Consider the following 19,364-nt stretch of genomic DNA (forward strand, 5'->3'; position numbering starts at 1 on the left):
TCTCGATCTCCTGACCTCGTGATCTGCCCGTCTCGGCCTCCCAAAGTGCTGGGATTACAGGCTTGAGCCACCGCGCCCGGCCTACCCTTTTTTTTTTGAGACGGAGTCTCGCTCTGTCGCGCAGGCTGGAGTGCAGTGGTGCCATCTTTGCTCATTGCATCCTCTGCCTCCTGGGTTCAAACGATTCTCCTACCTCAGCCTCCCAAGTAGCTGGATTACAGGCTCCTACCACCACGCTCAGGTAATTTTTGTATTTTTAGTAGAGACAGGGTTTCACCACGTTGGCCGGACTGGCCTCAAAATCCTGACCTCAGGTAATCCACCTGCCTCGGCCTCCCAAAGTGCTAGGATTACAGGTATGAGCCACAGCGCCCAGCCTTGCCACCTTTTTTTTTTTGAGCCGGAGTCTCGCTCTGTCGCCCAGGCTGGAGTGCAATGGCACGATCTCGGCTCATTGCAACCTCTACCTCCTGGGTTCAAGCGATTCTCCTGCCTCAGCCTCCCAAGTAGCTGGGATTACAGGCACCCGCCACCACGCCTGGCTAATTTTTGTATTTTCTTTTTTTTTTTTTAGTAGAGACGGGGGTTTCACCATGTTGGTCAGGCTGGTCTCGAACTCCTGACCTCATGATCTGCCCGCCTCGGCCTCCCAAAGAGCCACTGCGCCTTGGCCTTCCTTTTTATTTATAGTAATTTGTAGTTTTAATTTGATAGTTTTCTTTTAATGAATATTCTGTGGGCAAAGTGCTTTTTTTTTTTTTTTTTTTTTTGAGACAGGGTCTCACTCTGTTGCCCAGGCTGGAGGGCAGTGGGCAGTGGTGCAATCTTGGCTCACTACAACCTCTGCCTCCTGGGTTCAAGCGATTCTCGTGCTTCAGCCACCTGAGTAGCTGGGATTATAGGCACATGCCACCACATCTGGCTGATTTTTGTATTTTTTGTGGAGACAAGGTTTTGCCATGTTGCCCAGGTTGGTCTTGAATCCCTGAGCTCAAGTGATCTGCCCGCTTCAGCCTCGTGAGTAGCTGGGACCACAGGTGTGTGCCACCATGCCCTGATCTTTTTTTTTTTTTTTTTTTTTTTTTTTGTAGAGACAGAGTCTCCCTATGTTGCCCAGGCTGATCTCAGACTCCTGGGCCCAATCCTCCTGCTTCAGCCTCCCAAAGTGTTGGGATTACAGGTGTGAGCCACTGTGCCTGGTCCCTTTTTAGTTTTCTGTCACAAATAATATTGATTGCTGTCTCTCTAACCACAAGAAAATAGGTTTTTGGGTTTTTTCTTACAGTGGTTAATGTGAAGATTTCAGATGAACTTTGTGGCTAAGATCACCTGACCATCCCTGGCGTGACTTGATGAGCCTGCTCTCTGCTGTAGTTTACTTATAATTCTTGGAGTTCCTGATTTTTTGATCCTCTCGTTTACTTCACACTTATTGATAACTTTTTTCCTTTCCTTTAATTTGCATGTGGTAAATATATCACTTTGATGTTGGGGTCAAAGGGCTTTCCTCCTAAAAGCAGGAGAGTTCTATAGGCAGGGTATTAGTTTTTATTGCTGCTGTGATAAATTACCACAAATGTAGTGGCTTAAAACATAAAGTTTATTACAGTTCTGGAGTTTAAGAGTCCAAAATGGGTCTCACAGGGCTAAAATCAAGGCGTCTGCCGGGCTGAGTTCCTTTCTGGAGGACCCTGCGAGCATCTGCTTCCTTTCCTTTTCAGCTTCTAAAGGCTGCCCAATTCCTTGGCTCTTGGTCCCTTCCTCTGCCTTCAAAGCCAGAAACATAGCATGCCTCGGACCTTACTTCTTTGGTCACATCTCTTTCCCTTTCTCTCCTCTTCTGCCTCCCTCTTTCGCTTTTAAGGACTCTTGGGATTCCCTGGGCCCACCTGTGTAACCCAGCATAAAATAGTCTCCCTATTTTAATGTCAGCTGATTAGCAACCTTGATTCCTATCTGCAATATTAATTCCAATTTGCTCTGCAGTCTCACATATTAATATTCGGGGGATGAGGACATAGACATCTTTGAGGCACCTGGAATTCTGCCTATCACAGGTAGAAGTTGATATTTTTAATAAAGCAGTAAAAAAAGTACAAGTGAACTTTGGTTTGAAAATTTTGGAGTTCTTATCTTTTAGCCTGTATTTTTCTGGAGGAGTCATGCCCTGTGTTTCTCAACCTTTTAAACCCATGTTTTCTTTTGAAAAACAAGAATCACATTCTATGGTCAATAATAAACATATTCATTTTCCCCCCTAAAATATTCACATAAACAGCCCCCCTAACCCTCCGCCCAAGTGTCTGAACTAAATAAGGTTTATCACACCTGTATTTAGCCTACAACTGGACCATCATTTTTGACTTATGGATTCTTTTAAGCTCTGGGATATAGCATTCACACTTTTATTCAGACTTAAAATCTGTGTAATATTTGCTTTATTTTTATCACCAAACCCACTTCCCCCATAATAGTGATTATTTCTGTTGTTATCGTGAACTTATTTAAAGAGGCAACAAATATTTTCTGGATGTGCCCATATACTTAAGAGGTAGGTAGAGTGCAGCTGGTGCTCGTTCAGCAAAAGTAAAAGGCCCAGCATCTCAATTGTGTACTTGACTGGAAGCTAATTTTTGTCTCATTGTTGTAACAGCTGAAGCAACTCATAGCAATAGGGTAAGATGATTGATTTTATAAGGTCTGTGGTTTCAGAGCATGTATCCCGCAGGGCACACACACTCTCTCTCTCTCCATATATATAAAATATATGTATTTATTAAGCTTTACAGACTTTTAAGAACATTTTTAGATGGACAAAAAAATTGAGAGACTAGTCTAGAAAGTTCCCAATTTCTCTGTACCCAGTTTTCCCTGTTATTAGCATCTCACATTAGTATGCCACATGTGTTACAATTAATGAACCGATATCAATATATGATTATTAAATAAAGTCCATACTTTATTCAGGTTTCCTTAGACTTTACCTAATGTCCATCGTTTCTTTCAGGATCAAAGTATACTACATTACATGTAGTTGTCACGTCTCTCTGACTTTCCTTGTTTTTGGTGACCTTGATGTTTTGAGGAGTACTGGTCAGGTATATTGTAGGATGCGCCTCCATCCACACACTGTCAACATGCGTTATTGCTGTTGATGTAAACCTTGATCACCTGCATAAAGTAGTTATTTGTCAGGGATCTGCACTGTAAAGTTACTTGTTGCCTGCACCCTGCCCCGCTTTCTACGTGGCACCCTTTGGAAGTAAGTCACTGGGTAGCACCTTCCTTGAGGGTGGAGTGTCTATATAGATTATTTGGAATTCTATATGGGAGATTTGTCTACCTCATTTATGTATTTACTCGATCATTTTTACTAGTATGGACTCATGGATATTTATTTCATACTGTGTGCTCCAACCCAATACTACTTTTTGTTATTGCTCCAGTTCATTCCAGCTTTGGCCATTGGGAGCACCTTCAGTTGGCTCCTGTGCTCCTTTGACATACCTTCATTCAAGTGTGTGTGTGTGTGTGTGTGTGTGTGTGTGTGTGTGTGTGTTTGGAGAGGTATGAGGACATGCATAAAAATAAGATTAGCTGGGCATGGTCGTGCATGCCTGTAATCCCAGCTACCTGGGAGGCTGAGGCAGGAGGATTGCTTGAGCCCAGGAGTGTGAGGCTGCAGTTAGAGATGACTGTGCCACTGTACTCCAGCCTGGGTGACAGAGCAAGATCCTGTCTCTAAGATAAATAAATGCATGCATACATTTGTGATTTCTCTTTGATCTATTAGAACTGAGGATGAAGTAGATTTCAACATTAGGCTTTGCTCTGAATTTGAAAGTAATTTTTTTTGGTTGAGATCGAGGATGAGGAAGATGGTCAGATTAAACCTTGCCTGTTTTGTGTCTCTGTAGATATGCCTTCCCATCACATTTAGAATAAAACCCAAATTCCTTACCAGGCCGTATAAGGCCCTTCATGATCTGACTCCTGCTTGTCTCTTAGACCTCATGACTTCTCTCTTTCCTCCTCCTTCAGGCCAGTGTATCCATAATACCGGCTTTGTTTCTGATCCTTCAGTGTGGCAGGATTGTTCTCTCCTGAGGATCTGAGAACTTGCTGCCAGGAATGTTCTGCTTTTCTATCCCTAGATCTTGGCGTGGCTTGCTTCCTTATTCCTTCTAGTTCTCTGCTTAAATATCAGTTGGCAGAGGTTTCTTTTCTGTTTTCTTTTTTCTTTTTTTGAGAGGGGGTCTTGCTCTGTCACCCAGCCTGGAGTGATCTCGGCTCACTGTCACCTCTGCCTCCCAGGCTGAAGCGATCCTCCCACCTCAGCCTCCCGAGCGGCTGGGACCACAGGTGCGCACCAGCCCTCCTGGCTAATTTTTTTGTGTTTTTGTAGAGACGGGGTTTGGCCATGTTGCCCAGGCTGCTGAGTAGGAGATCTGCCTGCCTTGGCCTCTCAAAATGCCGGGATTATAGGTGTAAGCCACCGCGCCCGGCCTTCAGGGGTTTCTTCACAGAGGTTGCCCCCATCGCTCTTCATCTCATACCTACTTTATTTTGATACCATTTATCACTACCTGAAGTTATTGTGTCTTATGTATTTATACTAGCATTATAAATTATTCATTTTTTGTTGTTTGACTCCTCTGGTGGAATGCAAACTTCATGGCTGCTTGGACTTGGTCTCGTTCACTGCTGTATTCCATGCACATTGACTAATGCCTGGCATAGTATCAGCTCTCCGTAGATATTTGCTATGTAATGGAATAATGGATTTTGTGTTTAAGCAAGGGATTACTTCCAATATTCTGGAAACATTCACATTTATTTTCTGGTAGCAGGTTTTATGCTTTTCCTGTTACAATTAAAACCAGTGAAGGGAAAAGGGGTTTAGCTTACATCTGAAATAAAATCCACTCTCTGGGCTCCTCTCTGGTTAGAGTCCTCTATTTTGCCATCAGTTAAAAAAAAGCCAGAATGAGTTTAAATTTCCCTGGCCAAAAAAGTGGCATCTGTCAGAATTTCTAACGTGTGTTTTCTTTCTTTGATGCCCTTCACAACCTGAAGGTGTATAGATTAGGTCTTTTTAGTTGCTAGCAGCACACAGTAAGCAGCTGTTTATACTTAATATTTAACTGCCCACCTGGCCTTTGAAGCCTGGTGTGATTAAAGGGATGGCAAGCGACAGAGCCTTACAGAGTAGGGGCAAGAATAGGACAGTGTTCCAGAGGTCAGAGAGTTTTTTTGTTTTCTTCCATCTTTTGTTAGAGTCTGAAATAAATGGTGACACCTAAGAGGAGTTTAAGAAATTGTGCACCAAATCTCAGGTTTTACAAGAATGAATGACCAGGCTTTCTCTACCCTGACAGCATCATCAAGAGGAAGGTGAGAGGTGGGCTGGGCCTGAGCTCTGGTGTGTATCGGCTATCATTATGTGATGCGGCCAAGAGAGATGCTGCCGCAACAATTATTACTAAGATTACTGGGGATCACTTGGCCAAGATGAGGTTAGTCCACTGCAGCCTATTTCTCTTGCTGATGGCAGCCAAACTCAGTGGGCAGATTACCTGAGGACTCAGAAAAGTAAAGAAAAGCTGGCAGATTGTGAAGTGGAAGCCTGGAGAAGCAACCTGAGTGGGGGATGAGAGGGGTAAGTTTCTCATTGTTCTTTCCCTTTTTTTTTTTGAGACCGAGTCTCGCTCTGTCGCCAGGTTGGAGTGCAGTGGTGCGATCTCGGTTCACTGCAAGCTCCTCCTGGATTCAAGCAATTCTGCCTCATCCTCCTGAGAAGCTGGGGTTACAGGCGCACGCCACCACGCCAGTCTAATTTTTGTATATTTAGTAGAGACGGGGTTTCACCATGTTGGCCAGGCTGGTCTTGAACTCCTGACCTCGTGATCCACCTGCCTCGGCCTCCCGCCTCCCAAAGTGGTGGGATTACAGGCGTGAGCCACCTGTGCGGCCTCATTGGTCTTTTCTATCTGGCTTTGAGCCAAAGGCAAGCTTTCAGCAGAGCTGCAGTGGTGGTACAGAGGTAGCAAAAATCCAAGAGAAATCTCATCCTTCTGGCCAGAAGATCAGGAAAATGTAAGCTGGAGAGTGTGGGGAGGATGCCTTCCTTTTTGAGTCACAGTGGGCAGAATCCTTGGAGTCTTTAAATTTCTGTGAAGCAGAGAAATAATCTCATACTTATGCAAAAGGTGTAAGGCACCCATAATGTTAGCATTGCTAACTCCAAGGGAATTTTACCAGCATGCAGATGTTCAGGCTTTGCATGTCTGGCTGTGGCCCAGCCTCAGAGTTTGTGTACCCTTCCTGCTGCATAATCCTGATCCTGGGATTTGCATTTTGTTCTGATGGATGGGGAGCTTTGAGAAAATCCACCTTTCTCTAATACAAGGTAAAAGCTTTCTCCCTTCTGCAGGCGCCTTGGCTGCCCTTTCTTTTAATTAAATGTTTTTTCCTCCCTAATGTTGGGAGAGCTTCCTAAAGGTCACAATTGAACAGAGCTGCAGAAGGGAGATGCAGATTATAGTAGTATTCTGTCTTGTCATGGGGAAATTGTGAATCGTTCGGCCTCTGAAAAATGTTTTCTCTTGTTTCTCCATTCTAGTTAACATTGTTGGGATTGGAAGGAAGGAATTTTTGCTAACATGTGGCCATGATGCCATTTATTTGATGGCTGAGGAGCAACAGAAAGCAGTTCAGCTAGAGGGCATGCCAGCCAAACACCTTTCAAATGTCATGCATTGTGTGGAGTAGGTTTTAAGTATAATGCATGCACTTGTCTTTATTGCAAACAATGCTGTCTTATTCCATCTACAAAATATTTGCACTTGAATTCTCCAAGTACAAATTTTGCAGTAGTTGTCATTTACTTTCTGTGGACTTTAGGAATGCTGCTTACACAAGTGCTGTGAGTGCTCACTGCTTTTTCATGTTAATGTTGTCATGTGGAAGTGCTCTTATTTTATTTTATATATATTTTTGAGATGGAATCTTGCTCTGTCCATCCAGGTTGGAGTGCAGTGGCTCACTGCACTTGCTCACTGCAACCTTGGCTCACTGCAACCTCCACCTCCTGGGTTCACGTGATTCTCCTGCCTCAGCCTCCCCAGTAGCTGGGATTACAGGCACCTGCCACCATCTCCAGTTAAGTTTTGTACTTTTAGTAGAGACAGGGTTTCACCATTTTGGCCAGGCTGGTCTCGAATACCTGACCTCAAATAGTCTGCCCACCTTGGCCTCCCAAAGTGCTGGGATTACAGGCATGAACCACCTTACCCGGCCATGTGTAAGTGCTCTTAGAGATACAGAGAATAAGCCAGGCGCAGTGGTTCACCTGAGGTTGGGAGTTCCAGACGAGCCTGACCAACACGGAGAAACCCCCATATCTACTAAAAATACAAAATTAGCCGGGCGTGGTGATGCATGCCTGTAATCGCAGCTAGTCGGGAGGCTGAGGCAGGAGGATCACTTGAACCTGGGAAGGGGAGGTTGCAGTGAGCCGAGATGGCGCCACTGCACTCCAGCCTGGGCAACAAGAGCGAAACTCCGTCTCAAAAAAAAAAAAAAAAAAAAAAAAAAAAGAAAAAAAAAAAAAAAAAAGAGAAGAAAAGATACAGAAAATATTTTTTTATCTGAATGTGGTGGTCTGTGCCTGTAGTCTCAGCTACTTGATAGGTTAAGGCAGGGCGCCAGAGCAAGACTCCATCTCTAGAAAAAGAAAACGATGCAATTTTTTAATAGAAAAATTCACCCAGGCCAGAAATGAGAAAAGATAGGCATTTTATAGACTCTTCATCAGGGAAGAACTGAAAAGGAGAATAAATTCAAAAGAGGAGCTTCAGTGCTCACTTTGGCAGCATGTATACTAAAATTGGAACGATTCAGAGAAGATTAGCCTGGCTCCTTCGCAAGGATGACACGCAAATTTGTGAAGCGTTCCATATTTTTTCCGCATGTTCTCCCTCATAGGTGGGAACTGAACAATGAGAACACTCGGACACAGGGTGGGGAGCATCACACACCGGGGCCTGTCATGGGGTGGGGGGTGGGGGAGGCATAGCATTAGGAGAAATACCTAATGTAAATGACGAGTTAATGGGTGCAGCACACCAACATGGCACATGTATACGTATGTAACAAACCTGCACGTTGTGCACATGTACCCTGGAACTTAAAGTATAATAATAATAAAGGAGCTTCAGAGGCTGGAAAGCTAGAGGAGCATATGTGAAATCATTTTCTGTCGGGTAAAATGGATATGCAGAAAAAGACTTTTCAGATGATTGGGCCAGTGATCATTCCTCACCATTTGGTCAGTGTGTGCGTATCGACTGTCTCCACACGGGGTAGGTGCTCAAAAGGAGAAGAATTTTGGTAGGTCCGTTTGTTTTTAATACGCGATGGCAAATCAAACAGCTTTGACTGGGTAGGGCTGGAGTTTGGCCCTTTTCTAAGAAAACAAGTAAAACGTTATGTGAAGGTTGTATCTTGTGCCTTATGAAATTTGGCCTAATTCGTGAAACTTACAGCTTTTCATGACAAGGAGAGTGAGGTCGTAATTCAGTCAAGGGGCTTGAATGATGTGGTATGAGGCGCATTTATGAAGGTATCCACAGCTTTATGAAGTTACAGCTGCCCGTCTGTAACCCAGAGCAAGTACTCATGAAAGAGCAGCGAGAACTGAAATGCATTTCAGAGCTGTGAGGTGGTGTGAGAAGAGGGGATGTTCTCTGCCAGATGATGGCAGTAACCCTTTAGTTAACAAGGACGCCTAGAGGCTTAAACCAGATGATCTACATGCTTTAAAATAAATAGTATTGTTTCCACCAAATTTCTAATTTGCCTCCTTGGATTTATGTTGTGGAGCGAACTTGTAAAGGCATCAGTAAGAAAGTTCTAAAAGCTAAAAAGAACACTACGCTTTTAAAACCTCTATTTCGAGGCATGGAAAAGGTGTTTAAAAAATCAAGACGTTTTAAACTTGTATGCATTAAAGTGTAATTGCATACAAAAGAACTGCTTAAGACTTTGCAATTCTATTTTTCTAAGTTTTGCTACAATAAATAGTCATGTATTGCTTAATGGGGATATAGTCTGAGAAACATGTCGTTAGGTGATTTGTCATTGTGCAATACCATAGAGGGTACTTACATAAACCTAGATGGTGTAGCCTACTGTATACCCAGGCTGTATGGTATAACCTGCTGTCCTAGGCTACAAACCTGTGCAGCATGTTACGGTACTGGGTACTGTAGACCGCTGTAACACAATGGTGAGTATTTGTGTGTCTAAACATAGAAAAGGTACAGTAAACTTACTGTGTATAGGATGAGAAATGGTACATCTGTATAGGGTGCTTTCCATGAATGGAGCTTGCAGGACTGAAAGTTGTTCTGAGTGAGTGGGTGGTGAGTGACTATGAAGACCTAGGACATCACTGTACACTACTGTAGACTCTATAAACACTGTACACTTAGGCCACACTAAACTTTTAATTTTTAAAAAATAATTAGCCCTAGTTTATTGTAGTTTTACTTTATAAACTTTTAAATATTTTTACCTTTTTGACTCTTGTAATAACACTTAGCTTAATAAATTCCGGACACAATATCACTGTCTTCCACCTCCACATCTTGTACCACTGGAAGGTCATTAGGGCCAGCAAAATGCCTGGAGCTGTCATCTCCTATGTAACAATGCCTTCTTTTGGAATACCTCCTGAAGGACCTGCTTGAAGCTTACAATTAGCTTTTTAAAAAGTAAGTAGAATGACTATACTCTAAAATAATGGTAAAAAGTACAATATAGTAAATAAATCAGTAACCGTTTACTATCATTATCAAGTATGTATGGTACATAATTGTATGTGCTAGACTTTTATATGACTGGTAATGTAGTAGGTTTGTTTACACCAGTATCGCCACAAACGTGAATAATGCCTTGCACTATGACATTATTTTCAGCTCCATTATGACCTTATGGGACCACTGTTGTAAATGTGGTCCATTGTTGACCAGAATGGTATGTGGTGCATTATTTAGTTGCTAGACAATGGAGTTTTTAATCATTTTAGAACCTTAAGCTTACTGGCCATGCGCAGTGGCTCACGCGTGTAATCCCAGCACTTTGGGAGGCTGAGGTGGGTGGATCACTTGAGGCCGGGAGTTCGAGACCTGCCTGGCCAACATGGTGAAATGCTATCTCTACTAAAAAAACGAAAATTAGCTGGGTGTGGTGGCGTGCATCTGTAGTCTCAGCTACTCGAGAGACTGAGGCAGGAGAATTGCTTGAACTGGGAGATGGAGGTTGCAATAAGCTGATCGCACTACTGTACTCCAGCCTGTATGACGTAGCAAGACCCTGTCTCAAAAAAAAAACCCAAAAAAACAAAAAACCTTACTGAAATCACTTATCTCGGTTAATTGGCATCTTACAAGAATTGATAGTTATATGGTGATAGGGACGTTACCTGAAAAATCTTAAGTGGTTGATATCGTCTCTCTTGAAATGTTATTCTTAGGGGAATCTGCTTAACTTTATTGGAATGGGGATGAGGTCTCCACGCTGTTTAAAATGGTGTGGTGGTGGTTGCTTTGCTTTGTTTCGTTTTGTATGAGAGCTCAGTTCTAGGCTTTTGGATGAATTGTTAATAGGTGAACAGAGTGAGTGGATTTGAGACAGGTGGTTGGGTTCATTATAGGTGAGAAACTTTGTCAAATGATACCTTTTGGTTTTTTTTTTTTTTTCCCTTGAGATAGCGTCTCATTCTGTCATCCAGGAATGCAGTGGCACAATCACAGCTTATTACAGCCTCGACCACCTTGGGCTGAGGTGATCCTCCCACCTCAGTCTCCTGAGTACCTTGGACTACAGGGATGTGCCATCACGCCCGGCTAATTTTTGGTACTTTTTTGTAGAGATGGGGTTTTGCCATGTTGCCCGGGCTGATCTTGAATTCCTGGGCTCTAGTAATCCACCCACCTTGGCCTCCCAAAGTGCTGCAATTACAGGTGTGCGCCACCACACGTAGTTGGCAAATGATATTTTGGTGAACCTGAGTTATTTAGAAGGTAATGGTCTGGAACTCTGAATGTGAAGAGGAAACAAACCTTTTGTTTTTGACAAAACAGTTACACTGGTTTAAAATGGACCACTCACCGGAGAAGGGAATTCTTTGAGTATTTAATTTGTTTCTGATTACATACTCCATAGCATACAAGCAGGTAGAGACACTTGGGTTTAGTTAGTGGAGAAAAGTTCGTTGACTGGATCAAAAACTCCTGTTGGTAATATTTTTAAAAGATTCAGGTTACATTTTGTAGCCCAGGAGATACATATTGCTGAGATACTTTTGACTAAGTGTGGCATGAAGGGAAAGGGGAAAATTTGTAAGAATAAAGAGTCATGTGGCCACATGCAGAGTATCAAGTACCAGGAAGTAGATAAAATTGACCAGGTGAGGTGGAGAGGTCAGTACCGATGCAAGCCTAACTCGGTGTCTATTAGTATTGTAAGTTTACTACATAATAAGATTTTTTAAAGTCTGTGGTTTTGTTGATCTGATAGTACTGTGTACTTCATTCTAATGCAGTACATAGGAGAGAGAAATTGCTTTCCAGTTTTTGTTTGTTGTTTTTGTTTTTTGAGATGGAGTTTTGCTCCTGTTGCCCAGGCTGGAGTGCAATGGCACAATCTCGACTCACTGCAACCACTGCCTCCTGGGTTCCGAGTAGCTGGAATTATAGGCATTCACCACCACGCTCAGCTAATTTTGTATTTTTAGTAGAGATGGGGTTTCTCCATGTTGGTCAGGCTGGTCTCGAACTCCCAACCTCAGGCTATCCACCCGCCTTGGCATCCCAAAGTGCTGGGATTACAGGCATGAGCCACTGCGCCCAGCCGCTTTCCAGTTTTATGTCCACATAATGGTTACTGTTCAGATCTGAGGGTGTATTGTTTTGTATTGTTTGAAGGAAAGTTAGAGAGCATCTAAGGAGCCAGGAATGTACTGTCTCCAATTCTTGATTCTGCTAACGAACGGTAATTACTCTTTCATGCCGCTCATTTTTATCATTTTATCTCTGAAATAAAATAACACCTATGAGAAAGATATAAGGGCCTGGAGAAGGAAAGGGATAGAGTGAAGATCCCTTTGAGACATGTCACTGAGCATTATTAGCTTTGTGGGTTTGTTTACCTTTTTCTCTGTCAGAGTCTCTCTACCCACTTTTTTTTCCCTTGTGTATTGCCGTTTCTGAGCAAGATTGAGAGTTGACAACTGTTACTTTTTAATTCTTTGTTCCTAAAGACCAAGGGTGGAATTTTAGTTCATTTCCCCATTATCCTTAAACAGTGAGATTGTATTATAATAAAACGTTTTGGATATTTTAGAAAAGTGCTCCTTTGTTATCTTTTTCCCCACGCTAACAGCTTCGCATGGGATTTGACTGTGATCCTTTGTTGTTGCTCGTCTTCATGCAAAGTCAGTTTTCCCAACTTTTAGAAAGGAGACACCTGTTAAGGACGGCTTTTCAGGCGTCAGGACTCTGGAGTCCCGGAAGTCTTCTGTTGTCTTGAAGTGTTTAAAAAGATGGTCCCTGCTTCTCAAATCCAGCACCCCTCACCCCCTCTACCTGACCCTTCCTTTCCCTTTATCTTTTATTATTCCTCTTCTGCTCAATTTGAATTCTGCCCCCAGGAGTTTCTCTTCAGAGTGGAGTTTTGTCTGGCAAAAGAGCTTTGGCCCGTTAGTTTTGAGAGGTCAAGAGGCCACATTCTCAGCTCCTTCAGCCTTAGCTGCAAATTCCTTGAACTCACCAGCTGTTGGAGTAGACCCGACATACTTAGCGGCTGTTCCCAGATGGGCCCGCTGAACTTTCCAGTTGAGTGCCTGCTGTTTGTTTTGGGATGCCCAGGTCTGTCAGATGCTGCACTGATCCCCTCTGCTTCCTCTCACAGACACTGGTACCTACTTTGCAGGTCTTGTGACTGTTGGTGATTTGTACCTGCTCATATTTGGGACTTCATGGAAATACTTTGTCACCTAGGCTTTTGTGGCTGTTTCCTGTGGATTTTTTATTTTGCTATCCTAGCTGCTCTGTGTATTTTTTATCAGGGGAACTGGGAAAGCCATACTGCTGCTGCTGCCGCCATCCTCCCAGAATCTTCAAACGCATTCTTTTTTTCTTTTCTTTTCTTTTTTTTTTTTTTGAGACGGAGTTTCGCTCTTGTTGCTTAAGCTGGAGTGCAATGGCACGATCTTGATTCACTATAATCTCTGCCTCCCGGGTTCAAGCAATTCTCCTGCCTCAGCCTCCCAAGTAGCTGGGATTTCAGGTGTGAACCACCAAGCCCGGCTACTTTTTCATACTTTTAGTAGAAACGGGGTTTCGCCATGTTGGCCAGGCTGGTCTCAAACTCCTGATCTCAGGTGATGTGCCTGTGTCGGCCTCCCAGAGTGCTGGGATTACAGGCGTGAGCCACCGTGCCCGGCTAAATGTGTTTTTCTTTTTTCAAAATTTCCCATTGTTGATTTCCCTGGGTTTTGTTTTGAACAGCTGTTACTCTTGGTTAGAAGCACGTTCTTTGCTAATACCAAGGCAGGGGATAATGAGAGTTCCCTCTGTTCCACCAGCAGGCGGAAGATAGCAGCCGTTCCTTCAGTAGGCTCATCTCAGGCCATGAGTCTCCATCTCGAGCAGGACTGTTTCTCGTTCCGGGGTCCTCGTACATACGGTTCCCTCAGCCGATGATGTCATCCTCCTGCTTCCCACTGGCTCACAAGCCTGGTCCTGAAGATGTCCCCCATCCCCCCTTCTCCCCCTTTGGTGGTGCTTTTTCTATGCTTCGGTAACATCTTGTGAATGTTTTATAGTAGCTGATATCACACTATATATGTTTACTTCTGCATGTTTCCCACAGCACTGTGAGTTCTTGAGGCTGGGGACCTTGGCTTATTGGTCTTTGTGTTCCCAATGCCTGATCCAGTGCTGGGACTCAGCAACTACTCAGGAAACACTGTTCAATGAATGTCGGCAAGTTAGTGGTGCAAGGAGCAAAAGTAGCTCTCTGTGGACACGTTGCAGGACAGACAAATGTAAAAATAAGTGCCACTTAGAGTCGTACTTAAAGAAATGAGTTTGTCCTGGGAAGGAACTATACTATTTTTATTTTCATTTTATTTAACAAATTTGGCCAGGCACAGTGGCTCACACTTGTAATCCTAGCACTTGGGGAGGTCAAGGCAGATGGATCACTTGAGGTCGGGAGTTTGAGACCAGCCTGGCCAACATGGCAAAACCCCACCTCTACCAAAAATACAAATATTAGCTGGGCATGGTGGTGGGCGCCTGTAATCCCAGCTACTCAGGAGGCTGAGACATAAGAATCGCTTGAACTCAGGAGGTGGAGGTTGCAGTCAGCTGAGATTGTGCCATTGCACTCTAGCCAGGGCAACAGAGTGAGACTCTGTCTCAAAAAAAAAAAAAAAACAAACAAACTTGTGGTAGAGAGGAGGAGACACTGGTCAAGTCCTTAGTATGCTACATTTATTTCGATTATAACCATTTAATTATAACCATTAAAAAGGTGGTGGGGAATTTAGGAAATTTAAAACAGACTATGACAATGATTAAGAAATTGGAAATTTGTGCTTATAAAGGAAAAACCAATGGTTAACTCAGGTGAAAAGTAAACATAACCCCAGAACCTAGCCGTAGGACAGACTAGTGCACTGTGATTTCTGCATGTGCTTGCTTGAGGGCAGAGGCTTGACCTCTCTAGGTTCCTTCTAGTTCAGTAATGCTTTACTTGTTAATTAAGTTCTCTTCCTCTGGTGACTTGAGGGTTTGGAAAGTATCTTCAAGTGGGCCAGAAGACAGCTATTTAATGGTCTGATTTTTCTGGAAAGTGATATGTGATGACGTTAAAACCTGAGTAACTAAGGAAACCAAACTTGCGCTGGTAGATACGAGAGTTGAAAATTTAACTGAGACAGAGACAAAAGAAAATCTGGCCATTTGCAGCATTAAGCATATGCAGTGAAATCCCAGCAAAAATGGAACAGAGAGGCAGATGTACCTGAAGCATCCCTTTCCCCTTTCAGAAAAACAATAAATAGTCAGTGTCAGTGGTTGAGGTGAATACATTTTGCACACTAAGGTCACCCAGAAATACTCAGCGTCTTTATGTAAAGACATTTTTTATAAAGATGACCTTTAATCATGTGATTTAACGAAGGACATTTTTTACCGATAGGCCTTCTAGTTGTGTCACTACTTATTGTGTGTGTCTGTGGATTAAATAGATTGGCAAAGCAAAAAGGTATCTTTTCTCTAAGATCATAACCACGCCAAGAAGCACATTGTCTTTGTATAGGACCATTGAATGCCTTCTTTACTAGAAAAGTTGTTGATGGTAATCTAGCTCATAGACTTTACCTGGGAGTTGGGACTTGCAAAATGACTTAATTTGGTAGTTTCCAAACCTTGTTAAAAGCTGAAAAGTCCCACATTCTTATAAGAAGCTCATTTTTTAAAGCAGATAAAATGAAACGGATTCTATTGCCATTTCTCCCCTCCTTTCTTAGGTCTTCCCTAAAAGGACCTCCCCAAAGTGTAGTTTAAAATCACTAATTAGTCCAATAAAAGTTACTCCAGTCTAATTTCCCAAATTATCCTTAAGTCACTGAAGCATAGAACTCGCAAGGTCTTGATTTTAAGAAATCCCATAGTCTGTCCCTGGTGTGGGCTGCCTGCAGATACTAATTACCTTCCTGTGCCTTCCAGTTTTAGCCAACTTTGAAGCAACATGACACACGTGAGAAAGATATAAGGACTTGGGGAAAGAGAGAGATGGAATGAGAGGCCTGTGAGAGGAGTCATTGAACAGCTGCACTGAGGGTTGAGTTTCCATTTTCTTGGTCCTGGGATGCCTCTCCTCCCTTCCTCTCTCCTTTTTCCTTATACTGACCACAAGGAAGGGCAGCTCTATATACTTCTCTTGCTAGAGAAACAGTTGAGTTTGACTATCATGTGTATCATTTTATTCCCATTCTTAATGGCCACAGTGTTTTGGAACCCAAATATTTATTATTAGGTACATTGTTCTGGGATCAAGAAATTCACATATATGCCATATACTGCATTTATTCATTTTTTCAAATATGATGTATATCTTATTTAATGTACAATGTATATTTTATTTAATACGCAAAGACAAATGGAAACGTCCTTTTTTTGTATATTCATATCCTTTTTAATTCAGTCTTTTATTGAAATTTCACTTCTTGAAAGAATTATTTTGCTAGCGTCGTTCCCCTGCCTTTTTTTCCTTTTCATATAGGGCTAGTAAACAAAGTTTTTTTGAGACAGAGTCTTGCTCTGTCACCCAGGCTGGAGTGCAGTGGCATGATCATAGCTCACTGCAGCCTTGCAGCCTTGAGCTCTTGGGCTCAAGTAATCCTCCTGCTTAGGCCTCCTGAAGTGTGGGGATTATAGGGATGAGCCACAATGCCCGGCCCTAGCACACTTTTCAAATATCGAAAACTGTCATTGGCTTCTTTAATTATGATGGTTTGTGAATTTTCTATTGTTAAAAGATAATGTTTTTTAATAGTGAAAAAAGCAGTGTTAAGTTATTGCCTATGGTCCAAATGATTATATAAGATAAAAATGACCTTAATAGGGTTACAAATATAAAAGCTGGCAATTAACTATTAGTCAGTGATATATTTTAAAGCTCAATAACATTAAACATTTTGAAATAGGCTGAATTAATATTATTTTTCAATTACACACATTGTAAAATTTTAATTGATCATATTTGACATTATTAATCACTGCGATTAGTTTTGGTGACTTTTGTTGGAGGGTTTCCTTAAATGTGTTCTTTCTCATTTCTTTCTATTCTATATATATCTTTCTATTCTATGATATAATTTACCTTTTGTGAGGAACATAGGAGGTGGGTGAAAATGTGTGAATGTTTTGAACTCCTTATTAGCTTCAAAACAGGAAAGCCTTTTCTATACCTTTTTGCTCCAGAAGAAAGTAGAACCAGGGACCTGCAAAAACTAGGTTCTTATACGTAAAAGGCTTTGAATAAGCTCTGTTGTCTGGTTGTTATATGTTGTTAGTATTAATAACTTCTGAAATTTTACTGGCTTATCTGAAGGCTCTTGGTGATAGAGATAATCTTTAAATATTCTCTTGGCAACCTCTTCTATTTATGTATTTATTTTTGGTAAGAAAAGGTAGGAGGATATTTAATCAATAAGGTTGCCCAAATACACTGTTCATAGGTGGGCCAGTTAAATTAAGCAGATTATAAATTAATGTAAATTACTGTTTCTTTATTGTAAGTTAAATAGGATGGCAGCTTCAGTAAGTAAATCTTTTTATTACTTCGGTTAAGCATATGGTTCCTTTTGTGTAGTTGGTCTAATCCATTGTTAAAGGTAGGGTCGTGAAGTTTCTAACTATTATTGTTAAACTTTCTATTCTCCCTTCAATTCTGTCAGTTTTTGCTTCATACATTGTGGCGCTTTGTTCCTAGGAGCATATGTTTCTATGTTCATAATTGTTATGTTTCTTTTTTTTCTTTTAAGAGATAGGATTTCACTCCATTGCCCAGGCTGGAGTACAGTGGCATGATCATAGCTCACTGTAACTTCAAACTCTTGGGCTCAAGTGCTGGGACTACAGGTTCATGCCACCATGCCCAGCTAATTTTTTATTTTATTTTTATTTATTTATTTATTTATTTATTTTTTGAGGCGGAGTCTCGCTGTGTCGCCCGGGCTGGAGTGCAGTGGCGCGATCTCAGCTCACTGCAAGCTCCGCCTCCCGGGTTCACGCCATTCTCCCGCCTAAGCCTCGGAGTAGCTGGGACTACAGGCGCCCGCCACCTCACCCGGCTAGTTTTTTGTATTTTAGTAGAGACGGGGTTTCACCGTGTTAGCCAGGATGGTGTCGATCTCCTGACCTCGTGATCCACCCGCCTCGGCCTCCCAAAGTGCTGGGATTACAGGCTAATTTTTTATTTTTATTTTTGTAGCAATGCTTTCTATGTTGCCCAGGCTGATCTCAAACTCTCTGGCCTCAAGTGATCCTCCCTACCTCGGCCTCCCAAAGCATTGGGATTACAGGCATGAACCACTGTACCCAGCCCAATTGTTATATCTTTTTAATTGACCTTTTTATTATTATGTAACAGCCTTCTTGGTCTTTGTAATGATTTTTGTTTTAAAGTCTATTTTGTCTGATATTTATGTAGTCACGCTAGCTCTTTACTGTTTGCATAGAATTTTTTTTATCCTTTTTCTTTCTTTTACTGCTACTTGTACCTTTGAATTCTAAAGTGAATCCCCTGTAGACAGCTATAGTTGGGTATTAGTTTTTAAAAAAATCTATATGTTATAGGCCCAGCAATACAGTTATACACATGTTTTTTTTTATACAATTGCTTTTAAAATCAGTAAAGGGAAGAGAGGAGAAGAAATAGGCATTTATGTGATATTTTATAGTTACATAATTACGGGTGCTCTTTGTTTCATGTGGATTTGAATTGCTGTTTTGGACCACTTGTTTTAGCTTGAAGAACTTTATGTTAGTGTATCTTGTAAGGTGGGCCTGTTATCACAAATTTTCTTACTTTTTGTTTATCTGGGAATGTCTTTTTCTCATCCTCATTTTTGAAAGATAACTTTTCTGTATGTAGGATTCTTGACTGACAGTTTTTTTCCTAGGAACACTTTGAATATGTTATATTATTGCCTTCTGGCTTCCGTTGATTCTGATGAGAAATTAGCCGTTAATTTTCTCTGGCTTGCCTTGTGATGAGTTGTTTTTTCTTTTATCTGGATTTTCAGTATTTTCTCTGTGAGTGTGTGTGTGTGTGTGTGTGTGTGTGTGTGTTTTAATTTTATTTTTAACGGAGTGGGTGTGCAGAATCCTTGTTTTGGGCTTTTAGCATTTTAATTATGTATCTGTGACTCTCTTTGCATATATACTAGAAGTTCGTTGAGCTTCTTGGATGTATAAAGGTTTTTCATTGGCTAGGTGCGGTGGCTCTTACCTGTAATCCCAGCACTTTGGGAGGCCGAGGTGGGCAGATCACGAGGTCAGGAGATCGAGACCATCCTGGCTAACACGGTGAAACCCTGTCTCTACTAAAAATACAAAAAATTATCCGGGCATGGTGGCATACGCCTGTGGTCACAGCCACTTGGGAGGCTGAGGCCGGAGGATCACTTCAACCCGGGAGGCGGAGGTTGCAGTGAGCTGAGATTGCATCACTGCACTCCAGCCTGGGTGACAGAGCAAGACTCTGTCTCTCAAAAAAAAAAA

General features: G+C 42.0%; 2 protein-coding genes across 2 annotated transcripts in view; one reads left to right on the top strand and one right to left on the bottom strand.

Annotated features, from left to right (window-relative positions):
• CHRM5 (cholinergic receptor muscarinic 5) overlaps window positions 1–19,364 on the bottom strand; it is a 104,087-nt gene that overhangs the window by 39,744 nt on the left and 44,979 nt on the right. The gene's annotated exons all lie outside the window — the stretch shown is intronic.
• The window catches only part of AVEN (apoptosis and caspase activation inhibitor), a 169,118-nt gene continuing 158,023 nt past the window's right edge, over window positions 8,270–19,364 (top strand). The window contains exons 1-2 of the mRNA XM_017857432.1: window positions 8,270–8,363; window positions 11,340–11,473. Coding sequence (XP_017712921.1) covers window positions 8,270–8,363; window positions 11,340–11,473 — 228 coding nt within the window. The remainder of the gene's footprint in view (window positions 8,364–11,339; window positions 11,474–19,364) is intronic.

The sequence above is a fragment of the Rhinopithecus bieti genome, unplaced genomic scaffold (assembly GCF_001698545.2).
Source record: "Rhinopithecus bieti isolate Rb0 unplaced genomic scaffold, ASM169854v2 scaffold_44948, whole genome shotgun sequence".
NCBI lineage: Eukaryota > Metazoa > Chordata > Mammalia > Primates > Cercopithecidae > Rhinopithecus > Rhinopithecus bieti.